At 37.1% G+C, this 10,104-nt stretch overlaps 1 protein-coding gene across 1 annotated transcript; it reads left to right on the top strand.

The window, feature by feature from the left end:
- The first annotated feature begins 6,315 nt into the window (after positions 1–6,315).
- LOC129447530 (trace amine-associated receptor 13c-like) lies at positions 6,316–7,534 on the top strand. Its single transcript, XM_073874695.1, has one exon. The coding sequence runs from the start codon at positions 6,566–6,568 to the stop codon at positions 7,532–7,534; it is 969 nt and encodes a 322-aa protein (XP_073730796.1). The 5' UTR covers positions 6,316–6,565.
- Positions 7,535–10,104: the final 2,570 nt, after the last annotated feature.

The following is a 10,104-nucleotide window of genomic DNA, read 5'->3' as shown; positions in this document are numbered from 1 at the left end:
ATGAGATTCTGACGTGTGCACCTGCGTATGAGTGACACCTACGCAGCATCCGTGCAGCATAATTTGAACCGGTCAAAGGAAAAAAAATAATGCACGTCTTTTCGCGGTAATTTGAAGACCCCGCAATAACACTATCGTGCAGTTTGAAAAATGTTAAGCAACGACGTCAAGTATAACCGCAGCAATGACAGTGTTCTTAATATGACAAAGTTAGTGTTTTGATTAATGCCATTAATGTTTATTTTTTTAATCAGTGTATACCACTAGTCAACTAAATGAATATAAAATGTCAAAGATTAATGCACATTTATATATTGATTCAATAGATTTATAGCATTTTGGAAAAAAAACTTGTAATGGATTTATTGCATTTTGTGGGAAAAAATATTTTTATAATAAATCTTTGAAAATCAAGTTATGGATTTGAATTTTTTATGTTTTTATAACCTAAAGATGCTGTGTGAAAGTTTGTAACAGAAAATAGTGGTTTTCATCTTGTCACTTTCTTGTTATAGAAAACACGTTTTTACCGAAATTTGTCAAATTGGATTTATTGCGTTTTGGAACCAAACTCTTCATTCATATATATATATACAACAGTTCTTTCTGGTTCTCAAATCTGATTGGCTAAGAGCTATGCGACATTGTACTGATAACGGCACTGTAACCGCTTCACCTTTCGTATCATTCCGCCACCTAGTGAATAGAGGTCCTAAACAATCTCATCTCTGAATGGAAAAACACAGACACGCTGTTTTTAAACACTCTCCGTGTGTCTTATTAGTTCACTAGCTCATAAATCAGTCGGTGAATCCCAATCGGAAGTTATTATTCCATTAAAGATCAGCGCTTTTGGATGTTACGTTAAACTTAATGGGATTAATGTCTTGTCACATCGTGTGGACACTTGGAAAGAGGAATGTAAACACTCTGTTTTTCTTCTGGAGCTATATCTCTTATCAGAACGCGAAAACACAGTGGAACTGCAGGTAAGCACCGCAGCTTTTAAATGTGGACATTGATTATTTATTTAATTGCGACGTGACTATTAAAACATGTTATGAGAATATCGCCACTGGTATATTTATAAGCAGCATGCAAAAACATCTCTCTGACACTTTTAAAAAACAGTTTTATATAGTACTGACAAGAACAAAGTTTAATAATAATCGAGTGCTCGTATTGCGTTAAGAGTAAATGGTAAACCAATAGTAACATTATATAAGTATAGTTTTATTAACTTTTACCTCACACCAAAACAATAACAACACAAAAGACACTAAATATGAATAAGAAAACAAGTAATAGTTTTATCATGACACCAAATACTGCTGATTTGATCTCATTTTGACCATCAACAACAAACAAGGCGAATATCAGAGCCGGGGAATCCCTTTCAGAAATGTAGCCCAGAGAGGGCGGTGGTCAGCGGGGCGAGTGAACACTGACGTCCGCTCATGCTTTGGTTCTCATACGTACCGAATCTCACTAAGCAAACGTTCAAACAGGTGCTATCTTTACTAATCGACTGTAGATTTAAATATAATAAATGTATATTCTCGACTGAACTAATCTTAAAACTACACTTTGTGACCAAGAAACGTTAATATAAAGAAACGCCTATACGTCCATTGAGTTATTATGAGATTCAAAGCAGCCGAAAGTGTTACCTGTCATTCTGGCAGCCCTCAAATCCATGGCAGAAGAAGTAGTTCTCAAACAAACTACTCTGGCCTCTGGCCTAATCACAGCCATGATGATATAGTATATCACACTCCTTCTCGAGCGATATTGCTTAAATATATATATATATATATATATATTCTTTTTTTTAAGAAATATGTTGACATGGTTGACAATTTTACATTGTTGAAAGGTGGGCTGACCATCCAGTGTTGAACTGGATAAATAAACATTTATTGATTAAGAGTGTAAATGATAGTGTTATTGCTTATACTAATTGGTTTAATTTAAATAAATTATCTCTAAATGTAAAAAAATCTAACTTAATGATTTTAATGGTAAAAAAGGACTTACAAAAATTACAATTGAGTCTACTGAGTTGCCTCAAGTGTCAACTGCAAAATTCTTGGGAGTTTTTGTTGATGAGAGTTTGAGGGAACAAGCTGATTATGTAAGTAGGAAAATACATAAATCTACTGGAATAATAAGGAGGTTTAGGCATCTTGTTACCACTTATTATAGTTTATCTGGGCTGCGTTCTCCGAAACTACCTTAACGCTACGTCATTCTTAATATTTACCTTAAGCTGTACCTTATAGTTAATAGGTGTTTCCCGAAACGTTCTTAATGGAATAGTCTACTCATTTTCAATATTAAACTATGTTATTACCTTAACTAAGAATTGTCGATACATCCCTCTATCATCTGTGTTCGTGCACGTAAGCGCTGGAGCACGCTGCGACACTTCAATAGCATTTAGCTTAGCCCCATTCATTCAATGGTACCAATCAGAGATAAAGTTAGAAGTGACCAAACACATCAACGTTTTTCCTATTTAAGACGAGTAGTTATACGAGCAAGTTTTACTTTTACTGAATTAAATGATTTGAATATTCTGCCCTAAGTATCATATGACATGATACGTACCTGGTATAGTATCTGATGTCATCATCTGATGCTAAAAACCTCTCCAAACCAGAGTATGTGAGCGGAGTGGAGTGGAAAGAATTTGCGCTCCGCGCTCAAAGCATTTCATAATAACTCCGCTCAAGCTCCGCTCTGGATGTACAATATTCCGCTCCTCGCTCCCTCCCACGCCCTCCTTATTAACGCCTCGCTCCGCGTTCGCTCCATTGTAAATTTTAAATCTCTTTTGTAACAACACCAACCTTGTTGGCTCGTTAAAATATCATTGCAGTCCATTGCAGTTCTGTAGCAGAATGCGCCATAAGCATATGGCATAAGCGTGTCACAGACCACGCTGTAGCAAGGTAAATGCCGCAAATTATTTACAAATTTAAATGGCTTTTTCTTTTTTTCTGTGTTGGTGGTTTAGGTTGTTAAAGCTGTATTAATACCGACCTTTAGATTTTCTTTCCAAGTGTTAGCAGAAAACGTGTGTTTTCTTGACATGTGCCTTTTAATATTACACAAGGAATCGTTTGATGTTGTAATCACCTCCCCGCAATCGCGTTCTTTGTCATCATTACCTTTTAAAATACATTTGTATTTTCCCCCCTTGTACTGTAGTATTTCAGAAACTCTTTATTTCTGTTTTTCTTTAACTGTGCTTATTAATAACTTATGAATTCATCCATCATATAATGCAAAGGCAGAAATCGCGAAGGGGTCAGTAAAATATAATTAAAAACTTAAATAATAAATAACATGATATTATATTAATGTTTATGTAGTTAAACAATACAAAACAAATGCAATTGGGGCCAAAATATATGTTTAGAAACATTTTCAGTGCCCCTCCCTTTGTGTTTTTGGTTCTTGCTCGTGACTGAGCAATAGTGGAGCTTTTTCGGAGCGAGAGAAAATCATGACGCTCCGACATTCAAAAAATCCGCTCCTCGCTCCTGGCAAAATCACACCACTCCACTCCTCGTTCCGCTCCCACTCCGCACCGCTCACATACTCTACTCCAAACCTCTGACCATGCACGTTTGCTTATCACATGGATGCGCAGCAGCACATAAACGTTTTAAAATATAAAAAAAAAATTTAAATGCTACCCTACGGATGTATTGTAAATGATAACTCTGTACCTGTGAATATGGTGAGATGAGAAACATTTTTAAGTAATGCTTTTTAAAATACCCACGGCGCTGTCTAAGTGCTGAAGCCTCTCCGCAGTTTTGTAAATTCTTTATCTCTTGTTTGTTACAAATAAAGTATTTTAATAGTGCAAACCTTTTCTTGCATATTTGCAAATTATTTGCAAATGCTATTTTTACTTCAATAACTGAACGAAGATGACTTTTAAAGGTTTTAATAAATAAAAATAAAAATTTAAATACTAATGAAAACAACAACATTTTTAAACATTAATCTTAAACTGGTGTTAGTACCATCTTAGTACCAGGCCTTGTGTTCAAATTCATTTTCAATTTGGGTCAAATTGACCCCAAAGACCAGGGGCCGTATTCACAAAGAATTTTATCTTACCACTAAGAGTACTCCTAAATCGCACTAAAAGATTTTAGCTAGGAGTTTTCTCTTAAAAGTTATTCACAACGCCTTTCAGACCTACTTTTAGTAAGGAAAAAATATAACTCTTAAACTAAGAGTGAGTCTTCGTTGCTACGGATGACGTCAATTCTCATGCACGAGCTGCCTCACAATGACCACGGTGATTGGTTGTTAGATGACAGGGCTGTCATGCGGAACATAACACAGACGCACCAAATCATGGAATTACATCGAAATATGTCTGTGTCAAATAATAATAGTAATGCCATCGAAATGCATATATAAAAGAAAAGTCGTGAATGAAATTAAATACCCAAATGAAAACCGGCATTTGCCTAATAATAAAAAAACGACATTGCATTAACACTTGCTTGATTAATTTTTATCCTATTAGCCTAAATAGACTACTTAAAGCAAGATATGTTGCCCATATTGAAGAAGCCTAATGTAATAAATAAATGACGGTGGATTATGAACTCGCCAAAACGGAAAAGAAAGCCCAACTGGACGCAGGATCAGTTACTGCTGCTGTCCCAGTTGGTGCTGGAAAAAAGAAACATAATAAAAGGGAAATTCGGCACTGAGGTATCAAGCAAAACTAAGCTTGGGAGACAGTGATGCGCGGGTCAATGTACAAAACAATCGGCACCCGACTAACGTTTTCAACTAACCCGCCCGCAACTCGGACCGCAAAACATAAAAAATAAATATACCGGACCGGCTCCCTGGCCCGCATTTTTTAAAAAGTAGTTATTGTTTAAAATAGTTAACTGGCATTTTATTTCAAATGACCCGACCGACAGCGACCCGAATATCATGAAAAAATATTTTTGGATGATTCGTAACCGCAGGCACCCGCTCATTTCGGATCAACCCAGCGTATCACTGGGAGAGGATTTGTTTGCAGATCAATGCAGCATTCCCGTCGCGACCCCGGACGACTGCGAGAGGCGGTGGTATGCATTACAATCGCAGTCAAGGGTTGAGATTGCAGCCTTTAAACGGGCAAGCATGGCAACAGGTTGGCATACAATATTAAATATTTAATATCATTATTGTTTCATGTAATTCTAAAAACTTCCTGCTTGTCATGAATGAATTATGAAACAAATGTCATAAACAATATGTTTACATTAAAGTGTCCTTTTAAGTATAGGCAATGCTTTTGAGTTGGTGAAACTGTCCATGTTAAAGAGGATCAGCACCTAAAGGCCGGGATACACTGCACGATAATTGGCTGTCCCAGACGAAAGATTGCCATCGTGAAACTATCGTCGCGATTTCTGTGATCGTGGCACTCCATCGGTGGTCCTATGTCGTACAGTGAGAGAGGTTCAAAGACGGCCGTTTTCCAGGTCTTGCGTCCAAAGATAGCCTACGATAGTTTTCTGGCAGTGTCAGAAATTCGGCATGATCACCGCACAGTGTGTTTGCTGCTACGACCTGCGCGCCAGTATTTGTTTACCACGAGCGCATGCTGGTGACGTTGTGCAACGTGTGACGCAGCCGCCGAAGCTTCCGTGTCATCATCGTACAGTCTACATGCCTCTCGTACCAGAGTTTAAACGATACATGTCGCACAGTGTGATAAGGTAATGATCTTATAAGAGGACAAAAATCGTGCAGTGTATTCCGGGCTTAAGGCATTTTAAGATCCTTTGTAAATAGGCCTTAGTGAGTTAGGAGTCCTCTCGACTTCTTTTAAGCTGTCCCTGACTTAGGTGCTACTTTTAGGGCTAAAATGCTTTGTGAATTACTTTTAGTGAAAAAGATTAGGAGTCCTAAAGTTAGGAGTGACACGCCCATTATTTTTAGGAGTTGCTCCTAAATTCGCCAGTTAGGAGCTACTTTTAGCCTTAAAATTCTTTGTGAATACGGCCCCTGGTTAATATTTTTGTACATACCTTCAGAACAACTGAATCAAGCCCAGTTTTATGTGTATGTATAGATAGATAATGTAGGAAGAGCCACAACATTTCATATCTCCGAGATGAAGGGAACCCACTTTTTTAACTAATGAAATGTTGATTGGGGGTCATATAGACCCGAAGGACCAATTGGGGGTTAATAAATTTTTCCTTATCAGAAATATCAACCTTAAAATTAGAGCCATTCATTTGGAGGACATAATTTAGGAAATGTACACTGTCAATTATCAGGAGAACCCAATAGTCTTATAAAAAAGCTAATTTACAAGAAAACATGACAAATGCATGATTTTGGATCTGAGCTTATCATTTACAAAAATCTAAAATGGAAAATGTGGAAAAAAGTCAACATAATATCCAATGAAAAACAATGTTGCATCAGAGTGGGTGGTGAATGGGTTGGCCAGTTTGTTTCAGATACTGTATAAATGAAAGAACAGTAAGGAGATCAGATCAAACAGGAGGAGACTTTACTCATGGCCTATGAGACAGAAGATCATGAGACTCAATACTGCTTTCCTGCCATTAACTTTTCGTGCATCAAGACAAAACGCTCCACATATGAATACAAAATCATGTATGTGTTTTTTTCACTGCTGTCAGTATGGACTGTGTTTATGAATCTGCTGGTGATCATCTCCATCTCTCACTTCAAGAAACTTCACACTCCAACCAACATGCTCATTCTCTCTCTGGCTGTGGCCGACCTGTTCGTAGGACTTATTGTCATGCCCTTGGAGGCGATTAGGTTGATTGAAACATGTTGGTACTTTGGAGACATTATCTGTAGACTGTTTTTATTAATCTTGGGATTGCTCATCTCTACATCTCTGAGTAATTTAGTTTTAATAGCTGTTGACCGTTATATGGCTGTGTGTCACCCTCTGCTGTACCCACAGAAAATAACAACAACTAGAATAATAATTATCATCTATGTTTCCTGGTTCTGCTCTTTATTTTATTCCATTTCACTTGTTATAACTACCTCACAAAGAAAATACACATGTTATGGAGAATGTACATATATGCCTACTTTTGCACTGATAATCATTGACCTGTTGCTGTCTTTCCTGTTTCCTTGTACCATCATTATAACTTTATATTTGAGAATCTTTTATGTGGCACATCAGCAGGTTAAAGTTATAAACTCTCTGATGAGGAGTGGAAAACATCTAACAGAAGGATCAGTGAGGAGGAAATCTGAGAGTAAAGCCGCTCTGACATTAGGAATCATTGTAACGGTTTATCTGTTTTGCTGGATTCCCTATTATAGCTTAACTTTAACACCAATCACTAGAATGACTTCTGTTGTAGCCTATTTTATGATATGGATGTTGTATATTAATTCAGGTCTGAATCCTCTCATCTATGCTATATTTTACCCCTGGTTTAGAACGTCAGTTAAATACATCCTAAATCTATTCAAAATATTTAAAACAGCATAACTGCTATTGGACATGTTCATTATAATAATTAAGGGTCTGGATTTACTAGCATTGTTTAAAATGGTCAATGAGGGGTTTAACACAAACTATGACGCTTGCATTTGGGAGAGTGCTTTACCATTTTACTAATAAATGTATAGTTTAGTTTATGTAAATGTTAACCTTATTATGAAACATTTTTATCCATGGTCTTCATACATACTGAGATCCATAACGTTGTTGCTTCTTTATTAACACAAACAAAAATTAAGAAATATATAATGTTTTTTTAAGGGACATCCTTTCGTGCTTATCCTTTATTGCATCTGCTTTGTGCCTCCATAACGCTGCATAATGTTTCCCTCATCTAAAATAGAAAACATGGGTATAGTCTGATATTTTTCTGATGTTTATCATCATTTTAGGAAAAAGATTTACAGATTGTTCAATGTATAGGTAATGAAGGCATTCTCTGAATTTATAACTGTCACATCCATAGTGCTGGGATAGCTTTGTTCAAACTAAGGGAACAAACATACTGATAATAATGTATAATGTACACTGTACTGCACCTTAAGTTATTTTGGATAAAAGCTTCTGCCAACTCTGTAAATGTTTATGAAAACTGCAGTCCAAATATATAATTATAGACTACATGTAAAGGTACTAATAAAAAAACAGCCTTTGATGTTTAGCCTTACTTCTTAGGCACAATAATACCATTTCATAAAAATGTATTTTTTAATTTGATTAATGACTAATTAATTATTTTTATGTGCATAAATGACTGTTGGCTTACTGAACATTTCTCACATGAATGTGCAAGCCATGACACTGACCTGCATAAAGAGCAACTATTGCATCAGTCTGTCAATCTCCCTCCATGTGAGTTTGTTTCACACTTTTAATGATGCTTTGGAGGATTATCTCTGGATGCAGCATATAGGTGTTAACAGGACCCTTAAGACCCTGCACACATTTTAAATAGCAAGGCATAACAAAAATTGGCGTTTAGAGGTTACTGTAATTGATTTCACAGTTCATTTCTATCTTGATCATGTCACAGTGTTTCCGCTTTATACATTCAACAGGATAAAACAGTGCTCATCCGGCGAGATTTTGTTTGCTGTATCCCTTCTATACACAACCGCAGGCGTGGCGGGGATGTTTTAGGCGTGGCGGCCCGCCTGCGGGTGTGTATAGAAGGGATACAGCAAACGAAATCTCGCCGAATGAGCACTGTTTTATCCTAATCCTTCACCCAAACCCAACTCTAAACACAAAATTTCACAGGATTGTAGGATGTATTTGTATCTCATTTAGCCAGAGCCGCTGTTTTCATCCTAAAAATCCTACCTCCAAATATAATTCTAAACTTTTCGGCATTTTATGTATCCCTTCTAGACAAAACCCACGGCGGCAGCTCGCAAAATAAATAGCTACCGAAATGTCCGCCCTGCCAGACTGGCTGTTTTAAAGAAATAAATTCCTTTCTGGATTCGCGTTGTTCACTCATTTAAAATAAATAAATCTCCTAAAATATATTATAATTTCCCCCATGGGTTTAGTTTCATGCACACATAGATTTAAATCAACAGATGATGATTAGGTACATTTCCTGAGGAAAATGTGAAGTGGGGCTTACCGTGGCAAAATCATTGCTCTGTTGCTAGTTTGTTGCAAGTCGTTGGTAGGGCGTGGCTATGAAGTTGTCATGTCACTACTCATTGGCTGCTTGATAGACTGATTAAGCAGAGCCCACACCCAAGTCTCTATTACCTTCTGATCCAAAGATATGATCTCACATATCTTCTCGATGTTAAGTCTACTGGACTTTTTTCAGATTATTTTTCTTCCGTTGCACGAACATCGTAAACCTGATCGCTTAGAAAAGTCAAAGCAGACCTGTACTCACCAAGCCGGTCAATTTGACACCTCAGTCACAGGTCTGCAACAAATCCTGTATAAGGGCAGTCTATTGTTAGTTTATGTTAACTAATCTTATAGAATGAACCTTACCAAAAACTTTATACAAGAATGGATTCAAACCCTTAACCTCTTGCATGCTAAACAAAAATTCTACCCCCCACGCATTTGGGCACATGGCTTCTATTGGCGGATTTATGTATTTAATCACTCAATGACGTGAAGAATCGCGAGCCTTGCAATATATATAATTTATTGCATTAATGTAATAAGATTTCTTTTCATTCTTTGTGGTATAATTTTGTCATATGTTCTAAAAAACATGTAACATGAGGAGACTTGAAACAAATGCACTTAATTTAAATTAATGGATGGCTCTTAAATGAGCCGTTGCTGAATATTTGATGGCTTTATCTTCGGAGTTCTGCCTGCATAGCTTCTCTGAGGTTGTGCACCTGGGCTCAGGTGGACTCCGTCCCTTGTCAGATGAGACTGGTTGATATTACAGTGGCGAATGCAATGCATCCATCTATCTGCCAAGAAGCTTGCAATCGAACTGTTGACCCACCGTCGTCTCTGTTCGACGCCGTATTCGCTCCTAGCAGTCTGCAGGGACGAATAAATGAAAAGAGAAGCGTGGTTCTGGGTAAGGTCCTGAAGACTTC

The sequence above is a fragment of the Misgurnus anguillicaudatus genome, chromosome 12, assembly GCF_027580225.2.
Source record: "Misgurnus anguillicaudatus chromosome 12, ASM2758022v2, whole genome shotgun sequence".
In the NCBI taxonomy this organism is placed as follows: domain Eukaryota; kingdom Metazoa; phylum Chordata; class Actinopteri; order Cypriniformes; family Cobitidae; genus Misgurnus; species Misgurnus anguillicaudatus.
Note: the sequence above shows the minus strand (reverse complement) of the source record. Positions and strands in the feature narration are given on the sequence as shown.